Source organism: Lagenorhynchus albirostris, chromosome 9 (assembly GCF_949774975.1).
Source record: "Lagenorhynchus albirostris chromosome 9, mLagAlb1.1, whole genome shotgun sequence".
Lineage (NCBI taxonomy): Eukaryota > Metazoa > Chordata > Mammalia > Artiodactyla > Delphinidae > Lagenorhynchus > Lagenorhynchus albirostris.
Genome location: NC_083103.1, coordinates 31081185 through 31107366, shown reverse-complemented (window position 1 = coordinate 31107366; position 26182 = coordinate 31081185). Strand labels below are relative to the sequence as shown.

Sequence of the window (26182 nt, the reverse complement as noted above, 5' to 3'; positions counted from 1 at the left end):
TGGCCCCAAGAAAGAACAAGGTAATTCTATAGTTTCAAACTTTCTGAAGCCCAAAGGCCCTTCAGAGTTTGATTAGAAATTAAGCCAAACCCTAGCAAATATTCACTCAAAAGATATTTAAGCTGTATCTGCACTAGTATGAAGAAAAGCAAGTTCAGTCTAATCAAATAACTGTTTACTGAACAATGGCTTAATAAAAATCAATTGGTTATTTTCAGATTAGCTAGTTACTAGGAAAAAATCCAACTGAATAAATATTTTATGTCTGTACTTAGAGAAATGAACATGACTTAGCAGGATTGGGTGTGCCATACCCTGAGGGATTTTCCTAGATATGCGTGTGAATATCATTACCACTTTCTACTTAAGCATAGTAATTATGGCCTATACCAGGCAAGGAAGTTACAAAGCACTTTTGCTACAACTCTGCTTTCACTGCCACAAGAGTCAACGTTCATCTCCAGTGACCCTCTTTTCTGAAGACCCTAGGTGTGGCCTCAGAATCCTTTTCGTTACTGCCCTCCTGACAGCCTTAACCAATTGATTGGAGCGGACCCTAGAGATACACCTTATTTACCTTTCCTGTCATGAGCACATCTGGAAGTAAAGTTGTACAATGCAAACTATGCATAAATTTAATGCCTCACTTATTACTTAGCTCACTTAGTTGTCATCAGACACCTTTATGGAAGCACCAGAGTTGGAGTTAAAAAGTAATTTCTTGCCAAACAAACAAGTCTTGCCGAGATACATTTCCAGGTATATACCATGATACCATGTTCTGGGTAAGACCAATCCCATTTTGGACCTTGTTTCTCCAGAGGAACTCAACAATAACTGATCACCTGACAACTTCATCAGCCGAGCCAGCTGAGATGACACATTATGCAATGGTTACATAATTTTTGTTGTACTTACCTTCTATGGAGGCTTTCATCTGGAACTCTCCAATTGCTTTACACCCATTAATTAAACCTCACAATACATAGTGGAAGAAGAACTACTGCCTCTTTGCCTGAAATGGTGGAACCGCTCACCAGTGGAGTTTCCAGAACATGAAGTCACATTATTGTCTCTGATGGATCTGAAAACAGAGCCAGAATGTAGCTTGGCACCATGCCTCAGAGAAAACTGAAATATTGGTCTGGATCCAAAATGGTATCTTATTTTACAAATCCTATAACACCATTTTGGATCCAGAGCAATGTTTCGGTTTTACCTGAGGCATGGTCCCAAGCTACATTCCGGTTTTGTTTTCAGATCCATCAGTGACAATAATGTGATTTCATTAACCGAAGCCTCAAAGAGCTAGAGAGTTGAGGGTATATGCAAGTAAGTCAGTATAGTGATTGATCAATAGGATAAATAGAGAAGAAAGTGAGGGCACAAGGGTAGGAAAGGACAGTGAAAATGTGCTGGAGAGAATGGATTGAAAATCTGGGTCAAAAGTTAATGGATTGAAAACATCTGGGCCAAGGGATTACTGGAATTGGAGTTTATAGGGAGTGAGCTACAAGGATGGAGGTGATAATTGGAGATTATGGAGGGTTTGGAGTCATTGATCAAAATCATGCTGTGGGAGGACCAGGCATAAGGTAGAGTAGGAGAAAACAGCTCTGAAGATAAACATCAAAGAACTGAGAAGCCAAGATACTAGAAATATTATCTGTGTATGTTGTAATTTCAAAAGTTTGTTTTGGGAGTCATGTTGATAAGAGTTACCCTTAGCCAGGAGTTGAAAAACCTTTAGAGAATTTGAGGAAGTGTTCCAAAGGAGTGGTAAATGACTTCCACAAAGAAAGACAGTAGGAAGTACGGATTGATAATATGAGACTCAAATCTGTGACTCTTTAAGAAGGGAGAGAAAAAGCCATAAAGCAGCAATGAAGACAAGAAATTCACTACCTCATCTTCGACACAAATAGCCATCACCTGAGATTGCCACATAGAAAGTGAGGTTTCAGGAGTGTCCCAAGTTTCAGTTAAGCAAGGAGGTAAGGGAACATTAAAGCCTTTGCTATTAATGACTTTGAATAAGAGGGCCTAGTTGAAAGCATCTCAAATAGTTGGGAAGGAGTGGGAGAGGATCACAAAGACAACTTCCATTTCCCTAGAACTAGAGGATTAAAATCTGAGTAAAGAATGATCTGGAAATTCTGGTCTTCTTGAAGTAACTGATATGTACGCAGTTAAGGGGCAGAATGAGTTAGTCCTGAGGGACCCACTTGTGAGTGATGACAGAGGGAAAGGTGTGTGTGTAGGATATGGGGATGGGGGCATCTTGCCAAGATAGGGAGTTCTGGGCTCCCTCTAGACTCCTGCTGATAGACGAGTTCTGAAGGGAAGCCTCTTATTGCTGGCACCTAAAACAATTTTCCAACCCTGCAGTAGCTGACTGCTGGGAAATGATACTGCTCTCTTTAACAAGTACATGATATTCCATTGTGTGGAAGTACCACACAACTGATTCATTCCTGCATGATGGAGTATTCTGTTATACAAGTTTGCATCTTTTAGAACCCTGGTTTCATTACAGAGTCTAACCTCATTAGATGGCTATTGCCCAGTTTATCAACTATGTAATCTATTTTGATATGAACTTAATTAAATGAAGTTACAACTATGCTTAAATATAATAAAATGGCAAAACTGGAAGATTGATAATATTATAACTTATTTTGCCACCTTTAGGAAAAGATCCAAGTGATTTATTAACCCTTTCTAAAAAAAAAAATCAAGGTGGGTAATTAGATAATCTTGTTATTTCTAATTTTTTTTTCTGGTTCGAAAAGTTAGAATAACTAAGTAATAACCTTGTAGCAACAGAGTTTATTTGCTGAGTGCTCTCAGCACTGAGCCATGACTTGGAGAGGGTCAGAGTGAGGAGAGAAGGAGATGCCTAGGCTAGGTTTGTACACTCTGAAGAAGAATCTAGATTGGTTCCTTGGCTCAAAAGCAGGGACAGAAGAAAAATCAAACGCATTCATGACCTGAAGGGGATTTTGGCATCAAGTTCATGGGCAGAAAATAACAATAAGTGGTTTTCTCATCCATTTAGAGGACTATAAACAACATAAACATTTTGTAGAGGACATTGTAGAGGACAATGAAAACACATTGTTTAACTAAGCTGACAGTTCTAGAAGCTCTTAGCTACAGAAAAGGGAAGACATTTTTGTGTTTTATCAGCAGAGAATCCTTATTTGATTTTTAATGGCATTTGTAATCAAAACATTTATTGTAATCTACATTAAAATTCCAATATCCTTCTTTTACAGAAGAAGACTTTCAAGGAGTATGAATACATTTTATACAAGGTTGAAGAACTTTTTAACGATTGGCTGATCAAAAGGGGTGAAATACCTTTTCCGTAATACATTTTTAATTGATGTAGTATTAAAGTATAAAAATCACGTGGCCAAGCATTTTTTCTTTTCTTTATAAACAATATAATTATATTAACTTAAGAAAGTTAGTTTTTATCATTGCTCAATAACAATTACGTTCAAACATTGAAAAAGAGAATCCTTATCAAAAAACACCTACGGTTGTTGTAAATCCCCTCTTTGAATGAATACTTTAAAGTTTAAACCAGTACAGTATAATCATTTCTTGCACATGGAGCTGTTGTGAGGATTTCATGAGTAAATATGTAAAAAACATTTAGTAGGATTTCTGGCACATATGTGTCTGATGCATGATAGCTATTCATTGGAAGGAAATACACAATTTTGGAATCTCTCTTTAAGAAAAGGATACAAAATTATGAATATAAAAAGAGATACGAAAGTAAATGGAACAATCAAAAATTTACAAACTTTAGAAAGCTTAAAATACTACATGAAATCAAAATCCAGAAAAATAACAGTTTTTAATAACTAGATGCCTGACACATCTCTGTAGTGCTTTTTGTCTTACATTTTTATCGGTATTTTTTATTATCTCTGCATATGATGTTTAAAAAAATATTTCATAGAAAGAATAGAGAACTAATTCAGTCTTTCCTCTTCCTCTAACACAGTTAATTGAAAATTTTTTTTATTATTGGCAGTTTTGAAAATCTTACTTCTGCTTCATAATTTATTATTGATAAAGCCATGTGCATTTTTAATATTGTTGGAACTTTGGGGAAATCTCTAGTATGTTTCATATATGACTTGAAGTTTGTGAAATAATTTCCATAAAGTAGTTTCTGGCTCCATATATTTCAGACCTTATTTCTCTTTCGTTATCAGAGCTGGATACCATAGAACATGTGCATCTCATCATATATCCCCTGGCCTGGCACCTGAAAGAGTCAGCAACTGGAGGAGTTTCCTCAGAATCCATTGCTACATTAGGATAATTAGCAATAACTGAAGAACACTTGGAAGTGCCTGCAAATCACATAAACATATCTCACTAAGCCCAAACTAAATGTATCCCTGACTCAACATTCCATTAGTCAACTGTCAAAAACACCCGGCCACTCCAGCACCCAATATTTGGAAAAGTCAGAGATTCTGGCTATGTCTAGAGGAAGCTTTTAGACACATCAAAATTGTAAATATAAGCAATTTAATTATCCTGGGACTGAGTATTTGCTTGAATTGTGGACCAAGAAGCATCATACTTACCTCTGCATGTCCGTCTTCACAAATTCAGATATAGTGGTCTAATAAAGGGAAAAAATGGTCTTTTCAGACAATTAAGTTATAAGCATGTGTCAGTATTTTATTAGCGTTTTACTGCAAACGAAAGTTCTGTAAAAGACCAATGCAAAGATTTTGGTCTTGGTAGACACATATAAGAAAAGAGAATGGTTAGTAATAATTTTTAGACTCCAAACAAAACAAAAATGGGTCAGATCAAACGACTGTAGACTTTTTTTTTTAACATCTTTATTGGAGTATAATTGCTTTACAATGTTGTGTTAGTTTCTGCTGTATAACAAAGTGAATCAGCTATACGTGTACATATATCCCCATATCCCCTCCCTCTTAAGTCTCCCTCCTACTCTCCCTATCCCACCCCTCTAGGTGGTCACAAAGCACCGAGCTGATCTCCCTGTGCGGTGCAGCTACTTCCCACTAGGTATCTATTTTACATTTGATAGTGTATATATGTCAGTGTTCCTCTCTCACTTCATCCCAGCTTACCCTTCCCCCTCCCCATGTCCTCGAGTCCATTCTCTATATCTGTGTCTTTGTTCTTGTCCTTCCCCTAGATTTGTCAGAACCTTTTTTTTTTAAGATTCCATACATATGTGTTAGCATACGGTATTTGTTTTTCTCTTTCTGACTTACTTCACTCTGCATGACAGAATCGAGGTCCATCCACCTCACTACAAATAACTGAATTTTGTTTCTTTTTATGGCTGAGTAATATTCCATTGTATATATGTGCCACATCTTCTTTATCCATTCATCTGTCGATGGACACTTACGTTGCTTCCATGTCCTGGCTATTGTAAATAGTGCTGCAATGAACATAGTGGTATATGACTCTTTTGAATTATGGTTGTCTCAGGGTATGTACCCAGTAGTGGGATTGCTGGGTCGTATGGTAGTTGTATTTTTAGTTTTTTAAGGAACCTCCATACTGTTCTCCATAGTGGCTGTATCAATTCACATTCCCACCAACAGTGCAAGAAGGTTCCCTTTTCTCCACACCCTCTCCAGCATTTACTGTTTATAGATTTTTTGATAATGGCCATTCTGACCGGTGTGAGGTGATACCTCATTGCAGTTTTGATTTGCATTTCTTTAATGATTAGTGATGTTGAGCATCCTTTCATGTGTTTGTTGGCAATCTGTATATCTTCTTTGGAGAAATATCTATTTAGGTCTTCCGCCCATTTTTGGACTGGGTTGTTTATTTGATATTAGGCTGCATGAGCTGCTTGTAAATTTTGGAGATTAATCCTTTGTCAATTGCTTGTTTGCGAATATTTTCTCCCATTCTGAGGGTTTTCTTTTCATCTTCTTTATGGTTTCCTTTACTGTGCAAAAACTTTTAAGTTTCATTAGGTCTCATTTGTTTATTTTTCTTTTTATTTCCATTTCTCTAGGAGGGGGGTCAAAAAGGATCTTGCTGTGATTTATGTCACAGAGTGTTCTGCCCATGTTTCCTCTAAGAGTTTGATAGTGTCTGGCCATACATTTAGGTCTTTAATCCATTTTGAGATTATATTTGTGTATGGTGTTAGGGAGTGTTCTAATTTCATTCTTTTACATGTAGCTGTCCAGTTTTCCCAGTACCACTTATTGAAGAGGCTGTCTTTTCTCCATTGTATATTCTTGCCTCCTTATCAAAGATAAGGTAACCATATGTGCATGGGTTTATCTCTGGGCTTTCCATCCTGTTCCATTTATCTATATTTCTGTTTTTGTGCCAGAACCATACTGTCTTGATTACTGTAGCTTTGTAATATAGTCTGAAGTCAGGGAGCCTGATTCCTCCAATGCAGTTTTTCTTTCTCAAAATTGCTTTGGCTATTAGAGATCTTTTGTGTTGCCATACAAATTGTGAAGTTTTTTGTTCTAGTTCTGTGAAAAATGCCATTGGTATTTTGATAGGGATTGCATTGAATCTGTAGATTGCTTTGGGGAGTATAGTCATTTTCACAGTATTGATTCTTCCAATCCAAGAACATGGTGTATCTCTCCATCTGTTTGTATCACCTTTAATTTCTTTCATCGGTGTCTTACAGTTTTCAGCATACAGACCTTTTGTCTCCTTAGGTAGGTTTATTCCTAGGTATTTTATTCTTTTTGTTGCAATGGTAAATGGGAGAGGAGTGTTTCCTTAATTTCTCCTTCAGATTTTTCATCATTAGTGTATAGGAATGCCAGAGATTTCTGTACATTAATTTTGTATCCTGGTACAAAATTATTGTTTAGCTCTAGTAGTTTTCTGGTAGCCTCTTTAGGATTCTCTATGTATGGTATCATGTCATCTGCAAACAGTGACAGGTTTACTTCTTCTTTTCTGATTTGCATTCCTTTTATTTCTTTTTCTTCTGTGATTGCTGCAGCTAAAACTTCCAAAACTATGTTGAATAATAGTGGTGAGAGTAGGCAACCTTGTCTTGTTCCTGATCTTAGAGGAAATGGTTTCAGTTTTTCAACATTGAGAATGATGTTGGCTGTGGGTTTGACATATATGGCCTTTATTATGCTGAGGTAGGTTCCCTCTATGCCTACTTTCTGGAGGGTTTTTTATCATAAATGGGTGTTGAATTTTGTCAGAAGCTTTTCCTGCATCTAATGAGATGATCATATGGTTTTTCTCCTTCAATTTGTTAACATGGTGTATCACATTGATTGATTTGCGTATATTGAAGAATCCTTGCATTCCTGGGATAAACCCCACTTGATCATAATGTATGATCCTTTTAATGTGCTGTTGGATTCTGTTTGCTAACATTTGTTGAGGATTTTTGCATCTATATTCATCAGTGATATTGGCCTGTAGTTTTCATCTTTTGTAACATCTTTGTCTGGTTTTGTTATCAGGGTGATGGTGGCCTTATAGAATGAGTTTGGGAGTGTTCCTTCCTCTGCTATACTTTGGAAGAGTTTGAGAAGGATAGGTGTTAGCTCTTCTCTGAATGTTTGGTAGAATTCTCCTGTGAAGCCATCTGGTCCTGAGCTTTTGTTTGCTGGAAGATTTTTCAACACAGTTTCAATTGCAGTGCTTGTGATTGGTCTGTTTATGTTTTCTATATCTTCCTGTTTCAGTCTTAGAGGGTTGTGCTTTTCTAAGAATTTGTCCATCTCTTCCAGGTTGTCCATTTTATTGGCATATAGTTACTTGTAGTAATCTCTCAAGATCCTTCATATTTCTGCAGTGTCAGTTGTTACTGCTTCTTTTTCATTTCTAACTCTGTTGATTTGCATCTTCTCCCTTTTTTTCTTGGTGAATCCGGCTCATGGTTTATCAATTTGTTTATCTTCTCAAAGAAACAGCTGTTAGTTTTATTGATTTTTGCTGTGGTTTCCTTCATTTCTTTTTCATTTATTTCTGATCTGATCTTTATGATTTCTTTCCTTCTGTGAACTTTGGGGATTTTTGTTCTTCTTTCTCTAATTGCTTTAGGTGTGAGGTTAGGTTATTTATTTGAGATTTTTGTTTCTTGAGGTAGGATTGTATTGCTATAAACTTCCCTCTTAGAACTGCTTTTGCTGCACCCCGTTGGTTTTGGGTCATTGTGTTTACTTTGTCATATTTTTCAACATATTTTTTGATTTCCTCTTTGATTTCTTCAGTGATTTCTTGGTTATTTAGTGGCGTATTGTTTAGCCTCCCTGTGTTTGTATTTTCTACAGATCTTTTCCTGTAATTGATATCTAGTCTTATAGCGTTGTGGTCGGAAAAGGTACTTGACATGATTTCAATTTTCTTAAAGTTACCAAGGCTTGATTTGTGACCCAAGATATGATGTATCCTGAAGAATGTTCCATTAGACTTGAGAAGAATGTATATTCTTTCATTTTTGGGTGGAATGTCTTTTAAATATCCATTAAGTCCATCTTGTCTAATATGTCATTTAAAGCTTGTGTTTCCTTATTTATTTTCATTTTGGATGATCTGTCGATTGGTGAAAGTGGGGTGTTAAAGTCCCCTACTATGATTGTTTTACTGTCGATTTCCCTTTTTATGGTTATTAGCATTTGCCTTATATATTGAGGTGCTCCTATGTTGGGTGCATAAATATTTACAATTGTTATATCTTCTTGGATTGATCCCTTGATCATTATGTAGTGTCCTAATTTGTCTCTTGTAATAGTCTTTATTTTAAAGTCTATTTTGTCTGATATGAGTATTGCTACTTCAGCTTTCTTTTGATTTCCATTTGCATGGAATATCTTTTCCCATCTCTTCACTTTTAGTCTGTATGTGTCCCTATGTCTGAAGTGTGTCTCTTGTAGACAGCATATATATGGGTCTTGTTTTTGTATCTATTCAGCCAGTCTATGTCTTATGGTTGGAACATTTAATCCATTTACATTTAAGGTAATTATTGATTTGTATGTTCCTATTACCATTTTCTTAATTGTTTTCCATTTGTTTTTGTAAGTCTTTCCCTTCTCTTGTGTATCCTGCCTAGAGAAGTTTCTTTAGCATTTGTTGTAAAACTGGTTTGGTGGTGCTGAATTCTCTTAACTTTTGCTTGTCTGTAAAGGTTTTAGTTTCTCCATCAAATCTGAATGACATACTTGCTGGGTAGAATATGTTGTAGGTTTTTCCCTTTCATCACTTTAAATATGTCCTGCTACTCCCTTCTGGCTTGCAGAGTTTCTGCTGAAAGATCAGCTGTTAACCTTATGAGTATTCCCTTGTATGTTATTTGTTGCTTTTCCCTTGCTGCTTTTAATATTTTTTTTTGTATTTAATTTTTGATAGTTTGATTAATATGTGTCTTGACATGTTTCTCCTTGGGTTTATCCTGTATGGGACTCTCTGCGCTTGCTGGACTTGATTGACTATTTCCTTTCCCATGTTAGGGTAGTTTTCAACTATAATCTCTTCAAATATTTTCTCAGACCCTTTCTTTTTCTCTTCTTCTTCTTCCTGAACCCCTATAATTCGAATGTTGATGTGTTTAATGTTGTCCCAGAGGTCTCTGAGACTGTCCTCAATTGTTTTCATTCTTTTTTCTTTATTCTGCTCTATGGTAGTTATTTCCACTATTTTATCTTCTAGATCACTTATCCATTCTTCTGCCTCAATTATTCTGCTATTGATTCCTTCTAGTGTATTTTAATTTCATTTTTTTGTGTTGTTCATCATTGTTTGTTTGCTCTTTAGTTCTTCTAGGTTCTTGTTAAACGTTTCTTGTGTTTTCTCTATTCTATTTCCAAGATTTTGGATCATCTTTACTCTCATTCCTCTGAATTCTTTTCAGGTAGACTGCCTATTTCCTCTTCGTTTGTTTGGTCTGGTGGGTTTTTACCTTGCTTCTTCACCTGCTGCATATTTCTCTGTCTTCTCATTTTATTTAACTTACTGTGCTTGGGGTCTCCTTTTTGCAGGCTGCAGATTCATAGTTCCCATTGTTTTTTGTATCTGCCCCCAGTGGATGAGGTGTTCAGTGGCTTGTTTAGGTTTCCTGGTAGAGGGGACTGGTGCCACTGTTCTGGTGGGTGTGGCTGGATCTTGTCTTTCTGGTGGGCAGGGCCGCATCTGGTTGTTTGTTTTGGGGTGTCTATGAACTTAGTATGATTTTAGGCAGCCTATCTGCTAATGGGTGGGATTGTGTTCCTGTCTTATTAGTAGTTTGGCATGGGACATCCAGCACTGGAGCTTGCTGACCATTGCATGGAGCTGGGTCTTCACGTTGATGTGGAGATCTCTGGGAGAGCTCTCGCTGATTGATAGTATGTTGGGCCAGGAAGTCTCTGGTGGTCCAATGTCCTGAACTCAGCTCTCCCACCTCAGAGGCTCCATCCTGACACCAGGCTGGAGCACTTAGACCCCATCAGCCATACGACTCAGAAGAAAAGGGAGAAAAAAAGAAGGAAAAAAATAATAATAAATTTTAAAACTTATTAAAATAAAAACAAAAATAATAATAAAAGACAAAAGAAAAGAGCAACAAAGCCAATAAACAAATCCACCAATGATAACAAGCTCTAAAAACTAAACTAAGATAAACATAAAAATCAGAAACAAATCAGTTGCAGACAGCAAACTCCACATCTACAGTTGCTCCCAAAGTCCACCGCCTCAATTTTGGGATGATTTGTTGTCTCTTCACAAATGCTGGGTACATCAATTTGATTGTGGGGATTTAATTGGCTGCTCCTGAGGCTGCACGGAGAAATTTCCCTTTCTCTTCTTTGTTTGCGCTGCTCCTGAGGTTCAGCTTTTGTTTCAACCCCTCTTTGCATGTAGGTTGCCCTCAGGCTTCTGTTCCCACCCAGACAGAATAGGGTTAAAGCAGCAGCTGATTAGGGGGCTCTCGCTCATTCAGGCTGGGGGGAGGGAGGGCTACGGTAGTTATCATTGGAATGCCAGGTGTGCCTGAGGTTGCAGAGACCTATGTGATGTTGCAACAGCATGAAGTGCACTGTGTGTTCTCCCAGGGAACTTGTCCCTGGTCACAGGACCCTGGCAATCGTGGGCTGCACAGGCTCCTGGGGTGTGTGTGTGTGTGTGTGTGTGTGTGTGTGGATAGTTCCCTTGCTTGCACACAGGATTCTTGGTGGCTGTAGCAGCAGTGTTAGCGTTTCATGCCTGTCTCTGGGGTCCAGTCTGATAGCCGCGGCTCGTGCCTGTCTCTGGAGCTCATTTAGGCAGTGCTCTGCCTTCTGTGGGCACACTGGAGAGGAATCCCCTCTCCTCGCGCACCCCAAAACAATGGTCTCTTGCCTCTTAGGCAGCTCCAGACTTTTCCCTGGACTCCTTCCTGGCTAGCTGTGGTGCACTAGCCCCCATCAGGCTGTGTTCACGCAGCCAACCCCAGTCCTCTCCCTGGGATCTGACCTCCGAAGCCCAAGCCTCAGCTCCCAGCCCCCACCCCCCCCGAGCAGGTGAGCAGACAAGCATCTCAGATTGGTGAGTGCTGGTTGGCACCAATCCTCTGTGTGGGAATCTCTCCACTTTGCCCTCTGCACCCCTGTTCCTGCACTCTCCTCCATGGCTCCAAAGCTTCCCCCCTTCCACACCCCCGTCTCCGCCAGTGAAGGGGCTTCCTAGTGTGTGGAAACTTTTCCTCCTTCACAGCTCCCTCCCAGAGGTGCAGGTCCCATCCCCATTCTTTTGTCTCTGTTTTTCCTTTTTTGTTTTGTCCTACCCAGGTACATGGGGATTTTTTTGCCTTTTGGGAATTGTGAGGTCTTCTGGTAGTGTTCAGTAGGTGTCTCTAGGAGTTGTTCCACATGTAGAGGTATTTTTGATGTATTTGTGGGGAGGAAGGTGATCTCCATATCTTACTCCTCTGCAATCTTGAAAGTCCCCCCAAAAGACCGTAGACTTCTGATTGATGGACCACTTGGTGTTTGAGCAGCTAACCTCCCAGAAGTTCTCAGTCTCATTTAGGTCTATTACAAATTTGCTTAAACATTTTGTCTATAATGTTAATTTCTTCCCGGAAGGATGTTGCAAATTATGTAGCTCGAAAAGTTCTCTCCCAAACCATGTTTAAAAATAATTTTTCCTTTGGCATAGAGAAAGGTCAATGTTTAGATCTGGGTGTGAATTTCAGCCAAGGGACTTCTTCAGGTAACTTAACCTCCAAGAGTTTCGATTTGCTTCTCTACTGAAGGAGACTAATAATCTTTATTTCACCTGGGTTGTTGTGGAAATAATAGGAGTCAATTAAAGACATCTAGCACAAAGTCTGGGATCTTGAAAGTGCTCAGTAAATGCTAGTTCTCTTCTTCCTCTTTGGGCCTATGATGCAACTCATTTTCATTTTTTTGTATGCTCTCTAAGAATAGCCAAGCATTGTGCTCTCAAAAAATAATTTCGAATTGAATTATTTACTCTAGAAGCAGCTTTACCATCTTAAATACAAAAGAAGAAAAAGGACAATATAAGCTGTTTGCTGTGTCACCAGCAAAAGATGGAAAGTGTTATGACAATTATGACTGAATGTTTATAAAAGTGAAACAATCAAAATATAAATAATTGACAATAGCCCATATTTCGTGCAGAAAAATATACAGTATCTTTATACAATGTAAGCCAAGAACTTTGTCTACAAAGTTCCCTATGTATAACAACAAACAGAATGTTGAAAAAAATGGGTTATTATAATTTATAATAATATAAATTCATCTTAAAATGAATTAAGCTTAGAACACTTACAAATTATACCTCAGTTAATTTGTACAACACTGCCATAAAGACAATTTTTCTATTCTTGTTTTTAAGTTGTGAAAACAAAGGCTTATCGTTGTTTAGTCATTTGTCGAAGGTCACACAATTAGAAAAGAATATAGGCAACTCTCAAACCCAGAACATTTGTACCCCATGCCATGCTGTTTCTCCAGCACCACATTGCCATTCCTAGATGGTCTTTTGAGGGTCATTATAACTTGATCAAGAAGATAAATTGTATTTATGATAAAAGTAAGTTAGTAATTTATTATATAGTTGTCATCATTCATCTATGGTGCTAAGTACAGTTCTAAGTATCCAGTTCTAGGGGGATGCTTATAAAGTGAGCAAATATTTAAGAGTTTTTAAGGCTCTGTATGGCCAATCAGAATGGATATAGACTTTAGTTCTGGAGCAGTTTCCCGGAGGCCAGCGCTGTTCCAGGGGTTAACTCTACATATACTTCATCCTGGTGAAGGTTCTCTAGGGAAGAAGGGCCAGCCTGTGAGGAGTATGACACCCTTAGAGGGTTCAGTTATGAATCAGTTTTTTCTTTTTTCTGTCATAAATGAACAGCCTGTATGGCTATATCTCTGAGTATCAGAGATATATCAGTCCTAAGTATACTTCTTAAGAAAAATACTTTGGATGGGATTACCTGAATTGCAACAGTGACTATTTATGAATGGTGGAATTGTAGGTGACTTCTGTTCTTTACAGTTTAATTCACTCATTCAGCATACATTTATTGAAAGCCTAGTAAATGGCAGGCCCTCCTAGACTCTTGTATTTCAGAAGTGAATAATACAGGAGTTGTTCCAGTTATTTTTGTTGGTGTTACATTTATAATCAGAAAATGTTCAGCAGAGTTAAGTAAAGAAAGTATATCAAATAGTTGAATGGTAAGATGAGGAAAAGTCCTGAGAAAAATCAATCCAGAACTTTAAAAAGATTACATTGTATTTATAAAAAATACATGGCAAAAAGCTGACAGCTTATTTGTGCAGACACCTAATTTTTTAGCAGTTCAATTGAGAGTGTCCATGTTAATGTGAACAAATGCTACTGAATGCGTATTTAATGTACAAATGCCAATACCATACTGACAGGAAGAGTTAGCTTAGAGAGACACATTACATCAAATTTAAGAGTCTGCTCTGGTCAAGACTGTAGTGAGAGTTCTCCTATTTTAATATAGCACGGTGCTATTTATGTGTAGCTTCTTCTTTCTAAATGAAATTGCTTAGGGGGAAAAATATGAAGTCTGATTTCAGAAATTGGTGAAGATTTTCAGTGATTATAGTTCAAATGCTGGCTTTCCCGTGTTCTTAGAACTCAGATGCTTGTTATTTTATTTCTTACTTAGTGTTTTTAGAGAGAGAGAAGAAGGAGAGGGAAATTGGAAGTAAAGTTAGAGAGAGATTCCATGTCCTTAGACAAAGAGGAAATTTAACAATACAAGTAGGTCTTGACTAGCCGGTTCTACAACTAACCAGTTGAGGCTGTTTCAAGTACAGTTCAGCCCAAATATTCAAAATCTGCTGTTTCACACATATATATAGTCTCTTTATATTGATTAGTCTACTAATCAATAGTCTACTAGATACTCATGCAAAAAACTCTACTAATTGTTTTGCTGTAAGGCGTTAACCAGAAAATCAGTAACTTACCCTAGGCAGGGAAATTTAAAATGTCCCACACTCATGGTCCTATTAATTGTAGATCCTGTTTAGTGAGGTTTCTATTTCTAACTCGTGTACGGTGATGTTGCAATACCACGTGGGGAAAGCACATTACGCTTGCAGATGTTGCTGAAAACAAATCTACGGAATGGGGGATTCTTTAGTAGTTCTTGGGTGTTGTACAAATTGGCTGTGGCAGAGAGGTTGCTCTGATATACTCTCGTTTCAGATGGGTCTCCTTTTGAGAAAGCTTTAACTTTTTATCTCTTCTGATGAAAACAATACTTGGAATTCTTTTTTGGGCTCCACATTCAGACATACTTAACTTCATTTGTGTTCGGAATTGACCACTCGCCTGTGTTGCCCCTCTCATTAGCCACTCCCCCACCTGGAAGTACAATGAAGTCGTTTTTAAAACTTTCTAAACAATAATTATTTTTCCAAATAAAATTGAACATGATTGCTCAATATATATATTAAAAAAGAAGGGGATTCTCTCTTTCTTCCAATGTCTTTCGTGACATTCCACAGAGCATAATTTGAAAACCTCTAGAATAATACAAAAAACACTCCCCCAGGAGTTAGTCACAATCACTGAATTCGATTTGGTAATTCAGTTCAATTTAACAAACTTTTATTGAGCATTTTCAGTGTGCCAAGTACTAAAAACGCTAAGGAAAAAAGGGCCTCAAGAAACTTACCTTCAAGTGTGGGGAAAAGCAGGTACAGAAAAAAGTGTAATAAAGTGTTGTGGACGCTTTGGCAGATTTCTGGACAAGGTCAGTGATGTATGTCAGTGACTCTGGGCCTTGCTTTCTGTGACTTTAAAATAACTTGGAACAAACTACATACAGAATCTTACCTCTCTTACATGCTTGACCCTGTGATTCTGTTACTCTGTGCCACTGACTTTAGATCACAGGGGAAAGCCACTGGAAATGGACGTGAGAAATGGAAGTGCAAGGGATGGATGCAGCGTGTGCATCTTTGAAATTTTTGTAACGTTGAGAAAAGTATGTCATTATAGTCAGAGAGGTAGGAGTGAAAAAAGAAATACAATGCATAGTTGCTAAGGAGCAGAATTATGGGGTATCATCTTCAGATTTTCCAAAATACTCTCTACCTCCATTGATGCACATGAAGCCCTGCTTTCCCCTGACAACACAGTTCCTTTTTCCACTGAAGGCCTCTTATCTCCAGCTTCATCTCCAACCCAGTTTCACAAGATCAAGATCATGCTATTGTAACAAAAATCTCTGCTTATTTATTCCAATAAAAAGAATCACTCTTGGACTTCCCTGGTGGCGCAGTGGTTAATAATCTGCCTGACAATGCAGGGGACACGGTTTCGAGCCCTGGTCTGGGAAGATCCCACATGCCATGGAGAAGCTAAGCCCATGTGCCACAACTACTGAGCCTGTGCTCTAGAGCCCACGAGCCACAACTACTGAGCCCGTGTGCCACAACTACTGAAGCCCGCGCTCTAGGGCCTGTGCTCCACAACAAGAGAAGCCACCGCAATGAGAAGCACGCGCACTGCAATGAAGAATAGCCCCTGCTCGCCACAACTAGAGAAAGCCCGCATGCAGCAATGAAGACCCCATGCAGCAAAAATAAATAAATTAAATAAATAAATTTATTTTAAAAAATCACTCTCCATCAGGAGTGCATGCTGATAGCAGTTGCACAGATAGGGAGAAGAGGGTAAGGGAAAAAACATTCCACCTGTATAAATTTAATACAAATGTAGTTAATTTTAATTATTTAATAATAGGATGTGAATGCATCAATACAAGAAGAAAGGCAATGATGACAGAGTGGGATATGGTCAGGTAAAGAATTGTAATAATAATAATATTATTATTATTTATAGCCACAGTCTTCCTGGAGTTTTGGAAAAGGAGAAGAAGTACACTGACCTATACTTGGGACCTTATTGAATGGGAAGAAGAGGAGGTAAGATGTTAAGAAACCAGGAGATAAGGAAACTGGAATAACATATGGTACAGAAAATCATTCACTGTCCTTAATGTCCAAGCAGGAAGCAGCTAAACACCATTCAATTATTTTTTTGTTTTTTTTTTTTGCGGTACGCGGGCCTCTCACCGTTGTGGCCTCTCCCGTTGCGGAGCACAGGCTCCGGACGCGCAGGCTCAGCGACCATGGCCCACGGGCCCAGCCGCTCCGCGGCATGTGGGATCCTCCCGGACCGGGGCACGAACCCGTGTCCCCTGCATCGGCAGGCGGACTCTCAACCACTGCGCCACCAGGGAAGCCCCACCATTCAATTTTTACTTGACTTTTTTTTTACTAACAAGATTCTTATTTTATGAAGACAGTAAAGATCAATGATGAAATGTGTAATTTTTTCAAAGCACTTCTCTGATGTTTGCTTAAATTGCATTAGTGGAAAACTGTGCTAATTAAAATATAGTTTAGGGTTAAATAAACCCTAAAATAACTTTCATCTAATTTTTTACAATTTGCTTCTTTGCCAAGACTTGATATAAAAATAGGTCAAATTCCAGAAATTTATTAAATATTGGATTTTTAAAAAATTTGTGACAGATATTTAGTTAACGTTAGTTTTTCTCATAGGAAACACTTCGTCCCCAGTTTGAAGCAAAGTATTACAAGATGGAGAGAGTGAATCCCATCAGTGGAAAACCTGAGCCTCATCAGCCTTCCTCAGACAAAGTCACTCGGCTTCTTGTTTCTATCTCAGGAATATTCTTCATGGTAAAGTATAATCATAAATCTCAGAATGTGGGATTCCAGGTTTAGAAAGACGTTCTAGGATACCAACTCATTTTGTGACCCCGAGGATGTAAGAAACTATCCTGTTCAGTACTTTGGTAGTACATACATACTATTAAACAAAATAAAAATCACAGCAGGTCTCAGAATAATTACAAAGGGAGTTTGTGCATATCCCTAAATAAAACACTCTTTGGGAGAAACAAAGATCATCTAAGATAAAATGGAAATTACATGATCATCCTAAAATTAGATATTTTGTTTTAAAACCAAGCATTCATGTGAAAGTGGAGATTTGAACAGCATATCCCACTGAAACAACTGAATCTTATACCATTTATTTTGACTCTAATGAAAGTTAGTTCCATAAAGGAAATTTTAAATTTACATATGCTTTCTTGGAAAAGTGCATTTCTTTAGCTTTTGGGGTCAGTGTATTGGATCCTTGGTGTTGCTTTCGTTTTGTAATGATGCACAGTGTGGATGTCTCCTCTGGTCTCCCATATTGTAGATTTCTCTGGTGATCACTGCAGTGTTTGCAGTCGTGGTGTATCGCCTGATTGTCATGGAACAGTTTGCATCATTCAAGTGGAATTTCATCAAACAACACTGGCAGTTTGCAACTTCTGCTGCTGCAGTCTGTATCAATTTTGTGATCATTATGGCACTGAATCTTGTAAGTGTTTACAGATTTTTCAATAGGTGTACAAGGGGTGGGTAAAGGAGAGGATGTGTTTCCTTTATACTTGGATTGGACTTACAGGCAGCCAAAATAAGACCTAGTATCATTTCTGGCAAAGACAATTTGGCTCAACAGAAAATATTTCATTTATGTGGTTTACATGATGGATTTTTTAAAAATTAAAACTAACAGTCGTATCGCCTTCCTTGCTCTTTGGGTTTATAGTTTAGTTTAGCGACAACTTCCACTCGAGTATCTAGTGTGTGCTAGAAATGCTGCTATGCTCTTTTCATTCAGATAAGGGATTGTTTGGATTAGAAAGCCATTCCAACAAACTCAACCTCAGAGGAGAATTTATTGGAAAGATATAGGAAATTCTGTTTGGAAGTGTAGCCTTGTTATCTCCAAGACCTCATGTGAATGGAAAACAGTCAGACAACTACTCCATTTTTATTCCTCTGGGACTAAGTTTTTTTTCCTTCCTTCCCTCCCTCCCTCTTCCTGTTTTTCTCTCCCTCTCTCTATCTTCTTTCCCTCTCTCTTTCTCTTTTCCTTTCTTTCTACCTCTTTTTCCAATGATTCTATTTGCATATCTGCTCCATTCTATCAGGAAGAGACTATCTGTCTCCCCATGGCCTCCCTTTCAGAGTCTGGTATACTGTTGCATTGCTATGCTTTTGTTATTTTCATTGGCTCTAAATTCATGACCATGTTGGTCAATTTCTGTAGTTTATTTAACTTAGATCATCCAGTGTTTCAATGTGCTAGTTTTTCAGAGAGAGCATCTGATTGGTTCAACTTCACATATACCAAGTGACTTATGAACCAAATGTCTATGGCTGCGAGGACAATATTATGCTTAGGTCTACCTCTTCAGCAAGATCTGTGGATGGGGCCCCATTTTCTGAAGACAGGAGGCACTTATTGGCACATTTAGAATAATATCTTTCCTTTAATTCTTCCAACACCACCACAAGGTCGATATTTTCTCCATTTAGTAAATGAGGAAGCTGAAATTCAGAGAGCTTAAATAACTTGTCCCAGATTATGCATATAGTAAGTGTTAGTGCTTATATATTTACATGGTGAGATAATTCATATAGAGGGCTGACCAATACACAAACAATGATATTGATAACATAAACAGGTAATACGCATTTGGTTCCAAACGTGGATTGATACTGACGTTACATGGTTAGTCGGGAGGGAACTGGAACCATTTACTGTTTAACTTTAAAATTATCAGAGATGTTCTTAAGAGAAAATAAATAGTCACTGAGAAATGGGTAAATATTAATGCAAGGACAATAGTTAATATTTTCTACTGGAGACTCCTTTCTTCAGGGTTAGGTTAATTTGCAGAAGAAGAATGTTGCTTACTGTATCTCCAAATAAGCCATACAGTATTTTAATTTATGCTTTTGACTCATAAAGGGAACAATAAACATTGAAAAAAGACAGTGCTAGGATTGAGAGGCTTGTGTGGTAGCCTATATGAGGAAGTATATGTTGTGCATTGCACAAAGTCACCACATTGAAGGAGGAACCATTCACAGCAAGGACATTGTAGAGTTTTATATTTATGGTTTTTATATTAACTATTCTGACAGATAGGGAAAGAAATTGTTTCTAACAAAACCAGTGTATTGTGGCAGTTTTCCAGTGGACAGAGGTTATTGTGGTTGATCTCATTATCTAAGGAAAAGGAAGCTAAGTGGTTAATGTATTCATTTCTAGGTAATACTAGCGATCAGCTAGTCTGATTTTAAACTGATCCAATTTCTTATCCTTAGTAAGTTGGTTGAATTTTAAATTTTAATATTATTTAAGTACATGGCATACAGTTACGGAAGAAGGATATACAATTTCACTTGATTTCCATTGGAACACACCTGCATTTTGAAGAGTGACAATAAAATGTTAATAGTAGTTATATCTCAGGATAATATTTGATTTAATATATATTTTTTCTGTTCATTCAAATATTTATCTCTATATGTAGGTTTTGATTTATAATCAGAAAAAAATAGCCTTTACTTTTAAAACATTCTACCATGATATAAAATTTGGAACAAATTAGAATTGGAATGTACTTTATTGTTACTTTATATATGAGTTACCCATAAAACCGCAGCCACCTAGGTAGCAACTTTGGTTCATTTTTTAAATTTTGTCTTTCACCAGGTAAGGAACAGGCTTATCAATGATCAATGGCTAACATCCCAGGACACACACTCACACTCTCTCTATCTCTCTCTCTCTCCCGCCCCCCCCCACCGTCTGTTCCTTCTGTTCTCATTTATGCTCTCTCCCTCTCCCCTGCCCCTCTGAACACTGCCAGACTTTCATCAGTTTGAATCGTCAGTTCCTCAACTTAGTGTCCTGATAAAAGTCCATTACTTTCTATCAGGCTGGCTGAAGTTTTCACTGATGTACCAGACTCCAGTTTTATATTATTCCAGGTGCTTCTCAATTCCCAGTCCCTTGAACTCTGATTCTGCTCCCCCTCCAATTCATCATCATCCTCAATCATCCACCTATCATCCTCGGTGATCACCCCTTCCCTAGAATCACAATTGACCCTCCAACATACATTCCTCTCTCTTATAGGTTCAGATACAACTTCTTCTCACTAAGTTTATATTTTTGATGAGGCTTAGTGTATTCTTTCTTCCAAAGTACTTGCATTTACAGACAACAAAGACCTCTGTAGACACGTAAGGATAGTACTATTTTTATCATAGAAACCATCCTTTGAGATCCTTAAAATCCCACACGAGCTCTACTTCATTAAATACAAAAGCCCATGTAAGTGCCTAGAGCTATGAAATAAGCATCCATGGTTCCCAGAAAACAGAGCTGACTTTCCTCTTTCTAAATGTTTATTTCTACTTGTTGAGCATTTTGGCTTTCAGATTCAGGGATTGTTAGAAGTGAAATAGACCATACAACTTCTCCTTTGCCCTTGCAACTAACTCAGGAGAAGATTTTAAAATGGATTTAGCATAAAAGAAGTGAATTACACAGCCAACTCACCAAATGTGAAAGGAATGTTATATTTCTCAGATTCAATTAGTGTAAAGAAAATAATGCCCTTTTGAATTTATGCATTTCCTTCCCACCCAGAATGTTAAGGCACCTCACAGATTATTAAACAGCCCTTCTGACTTACCTGAACACACAGGATCAATTTAAGAGCTTAATCAAATAAGGATAGATTAACATCGTTAATATCAAAATATCAGACTCTTTAAAAAAATATACCACCAAAAAGATTCACCTAGAATACCAAATGCTATCTTTTGTTATCTGCAGAACAACTCTAAATATACAGCTCATACAAATGTACTTTTCAAATGTACTCATACAAGTGTTTCTTAATAGCTTGACTTTGTGATCCCTGTGCTACCATATTCCCCAAATGAGGGATTTGGACTCAGTTAAAATATTCTATTAATCTAATATGCTTTTCAGCTATAAGCCATATACATGAAACTATGAAATGAGTGCACGGAAAAATAGCTTAAATCAGCCAAATAATTTTTTAAAACTGAACTTTTCATGTTTAATGTACACAGCCAGAAACCTTGCCATTCTTCATGCATTACTTTCGTCTCCTTCATCATATCAGTGACTGTTGTGAACTGTGCTTCTCTCGTATCCATTCCCTGCTCCCCATCCTCACTTCTGCTTCCTTAGTTCAGCTGCTTGTCATTTCTAGCTCAGGCTATTGTCACAGCCTTCTAACTGGTTAGTCTTCCTGTCTCTATTCTGCACTCTTCCTATCTCCCTTTCACACCACTGCTGCAAGGGTCTTTCAAAATTACAAATCTGATCATCTTATTTTGTACTAAGATCTGTATAACAGGTTCCCATTGCCTCTGACATCAATGGCATGGGAGGGTCTCCATTATTTAAAGCCAGTTTTCCCTTCTCCCCTTGTTGGAGTTTGTGTCTTGCCCCCTCCCTGTCACACCCTGCAGTCCAGCCTATAGAACCACTTGTGTTTGCTCCCTGGCATTCTGCTATTTCACACCCATCTCTTGGTTCACAGTGCTTCCTCTATTGACCTTTTTTTTTCTTTTTCTCTCCTTGAAGAATATCTCTTCATCTTTGAAAATTTCAGTTAAGGATCACTTCTTTCATAAAATTTGTTCTTGATCCCATATGTGGAATTAAAGAATCTCTTTGTGTCTGTTCTTCTCACAGGTGCTTGGACAGGTCTATTCTCCCTCCTTATCAGAGTCTCCTGATAGCATTAAACAATCTCTTTTGTGAATGCTCTTCTGCTACAGTGCTTGGGATATGCCTGTTCTCCAGCGATCAGGTTATAAATTCCTCACGAGCAGGGGCTGTAGCTTCCTCATGTTTATATCTCCAGGTCTTTGCCTAATGCCTAAAAGACATTTAGAATATATTCTTTCAATACATTTTAAATATTTTATTCTCCAGATATCCTAGCATTTGGAATATTGTATGTGCTCAAAGTCACTTTTGTTACTGGAATTATATTTTCAGTGTCTTTCAAGTTTTCTGCCCTTGTTAATTTCATTCAAACTAACAATCAAAGGATATATATTCTCTAAGCTTTTAAAACAGGTGGATTGTGGCATTCCTACAAATATTTAATTTGGGAGAGAAATATGGATCAAGATAATAAAAATTTGATGACAGGCCCATTTTACAGATCATAAAAGTAACTTAAAGGATTGTTTCCTACTCTTATACTCATCAAATCATCTGAAACACTTTTGAAAAACTACAGATTCCTGAGTCTCATTCAGAATCTTCTTTGTAGGACTATGAAGTCTGTATTTAAAACAAAAAATTTCCCATAATGCTCTCCAAGTGATTCTGATCCAGTTAGTCCACAAAATAGCATTACGAAATCAGTGATTTAAAGAGCTAAGGTGATTTTGATACCCAGCCAAGATCAGAAATCACATCTTCCAAAGATAAATTGCAAATAATTTAACAATAACTAAAACTTCAAGTTATTATCTTTAACATCTTTTACCAGGCATATAGCTAAAAAACTACAAAGCCAGCATTTGAAACCAGGAGTTGCTCTTCACAAATCCCATCCTTTTTATTCTTTATTTTGCTGCCCCTCAAAATATAATGCTACCAGAGGTTAGCATTATAAGTAGCATGGTTAACCATCATTAGGAAATACTTCCAAAAAGATTTTGATAAAAATTTAAAATGTGCAGTTACTTAAGAAGTGTATATTCTTGTTGCTTGACAATCAAACCTCAATTAATCTAAGAATTATTTTAAGAATGAAAATTCTCTGGTCTCATGATTAACATGTAATTTTTAAGAGAAAATAGAAACATCACAGCAGAAGTACTCTTGTAATTCTGGGATTAAGCCAATTAAACCATTTCAGCATTGTCAATAAAAGGATAAACTCCTTTTGGTATTCCTCCTCTCATTTTAAAGGCCATGTACCAGGCATAGAGCACACTATAACCAAAAGGAAGGAAAAAAAAAAAAAAAAAGAAAGCCCTGAATACACTTGGCTATTGTGTATTCATGCTGGTTCTGGACTCTTCCACATTATTGATCCACTTCCATCTCTAAAGTCCAGAGAATACATTCCTATGTTTCCTTCATGGGCCTGATCCCCAAAGACCTCAAAATGTACCTGACTTTCCTCAACACCCGATTTCTACTGGTAATTACGATGCAAATAGGTTATTATGGAATAGGGTGGTTCAAAGTGTTCCTCGAAAGGAAGCAATGCAAAATGACCCATTTAATAAGAAGGTTAGCTTCTTTTTTTTTTAATGTATTTGTTTAGTTTTTTCATATGTATGTCCACGATTTCTAGAAATTCAAAAAGGAGGATTCGTGGAAAAGTGCAGACTCTTTTTGACTCTGCAAAAGTCTGTTTGGAGCTCCTTTTTACAAGGAAGGTTAGATTGTGAGCCTCTGACTCAGAGATAAAGAGCATTAAAACACATGTACAACTCCTTAATTTGCCCCTTCACAACAACCTTGCTGTTGTGCTCTGCCTTTGCCATTTTTTCCCACAACTGGTTTCTGCATTGCACCCCAAAACAAAGCATTAGTAGGGAGATGACTTCTCAGCTCAGGATGAATTCTAAAGTCCTCACCATAGCCTACCAGGCCCTGAAAAGGTGTTTCTCTCTGAGATCTCTCTGACTCATCTCTTACTACCTTTACTGCCTCCACCCTTGTCCCTCTACCTTCCTTGTCCTTCATGAAGCACACCAAGCCCATGGCAGGCTCAGGCATTTGCACTTACAATTTCTGTTTCCCCCGATACTGAGCTGCATCCCTGCTGGGTTCCCTCACTCCATGCAGCTCTCTGCTCAAATGCCTTCCCTGATCACCCTCTAAATAGCACGCTGTGCCACCACTACTCTCTACCCCTCAGGCTGCTTCCTCTTTCCTCTTAGTACTTTGCATCTCCTGGCCAATTACATATTTCTTTGCCATCTTTCTCTGAGCACTGCAGTTTAAATTCCATGAAAGCAGAGACTATGTTTGGTTCACTGTTATTTGGTTCCCTGAATAGTACCTGACTCATTAGAAATTCCTAATAAATATTTTTAACCCAATATATATGACCACAGACTATCAGCTTACTGAATGCACTAGTGAATAATTTTTAAAAGCATAGGTTCCTCAATATGGTATTTTATATACTTTTTAAATTTTATTTTATTTTTAAATGTTTTACACACACACATATATTGCATATATATATATATAATGATGTATATTTATGTAGTATATACATATACTACATGGATATAATGTAGTAACCAGAACAATTGACCCTGAATCCCCTTATTCTCTCCTCCCCCAAGTACATATCCATTCTCTCTCTCACACACACACACACACACACACACAACTTGCTGTGTCAATATGATTGCTGTAATACACCATCCAGTTGGTTATATTTGAATTGTGGTTTCTTCCTACACTTTGTGGGTGAGTTAACATGTCACTCTGCATGGACTGATTTTGTAACTCATCATCATGATGATGCCAATGGGCATTTGGGCCTTGGGTGATGCACGCTGTTCACTACCTCAGACAGCTTTCCAAGAGCAATATATCCAGGGGTGGCACAACATCTTTTGTGATTCATAACATTCCTCCAAAGGCTATTAGGTTATTGTAATCCCTTGGGACATCAGCTGCAGATATCACCATCGCAGGCTTACAGACAGGTCTATGTGCTAAGTATTAAGACAAAATCTGAAGTGGTTATGTGACAAGGCACAGCATAGGTGGTACAAGAGAGCCATGATACCAAATCCCGACTTTGCTACTTGCTTAGAAGTATTATCTCGGGTTAGGTGCTTAACATTCTAAACCTTAGTTTCCTGTTCTGTAAAATGGGAATCATAATACCTATTTGATAATATTGTTGTAAGGACAAATATAAATAATAGTATATATAAAACACTGTTTGGCACCAGCCAAATACTCTAAATGACAGTTATTTAAAGAAAATTTTCTCTCAGTCCCCATGAGGGCACTTAATTCAATGCCTGAGGCATAGGAGCTACTCAAGTACTATTTGCTGATTGATAAGGCTGTCTTCCAGTACTCTCTGGAGACCCTTCTCTAATCATCTTAGTGATAAATGGGGCATGGAAAAGAACAAAGTCAGGATAACTTTGGTGCTCATGAATTCAAGCTAATCGGGTCCTAAAATTTGGAAATGATGACTTGAGTGTACAGTTAAAAAAAAAAAAAACTGCACCAGGGGTAGAATGAGACTATTGTACTCAATATAATCTTTTTGTCTTAAGATAACTCTTTAAATCTTAGGAAGAGATGGATTGAATCATGGTCAAGATGAATAATCATAATAGTTCTATTGAAAGAACAGTCAGGGAAGGTGAACAACTTTTCAAGTGTCCAGACACCTTTTTGATTTTGCGTGCCAATAGGCAGGGTTATTGGAATTTATAATCTAAAGAATAATTTGTTGAATTGTGGGGTTACGTAGTCACATTTGTATACACACACACATCACCCTTCTGTCTATAGTAAATATACATTTCCAACTATATTTACTTGGAATATTGTGAACTATGTTTTCTTTCCTTGAGTCTGTATATGAGTGGTACACAGAGTATGGTGGGGCAAGGAGAAGGTGGCAGAATATAAAAAATGTTATAAAAATCTATTGTGGATGTGACTTACAGATTCAATAGATCTGACTAGTGAATCTTGTTTTAAATAACCACCAAACCAGCTTTGT

At 37.6% G+C, this 26182-nt stretch overlaps 1 protein-coding gene across 1 annotated transcript in view; it reads left to right on the top strand.

Annotated features, from left to right (window-relative positions):
- ANO3 (anoctamin 3) overlaps positions 1–26182 on the top strand; it is a 414788-nt gene that overhangs the window by 358919 nt on the left and 29687 nt on the right. The window contains 3 exon segments of the mRNA XM_060159496.1: positions 16363–16445; positions 17088–17228; positions 17758–17922. Coding sequence (XP_060015479.1) covers positions 16363–16445; positions 17088–17228; positions 17758–17922 — 389 coding nt within the window.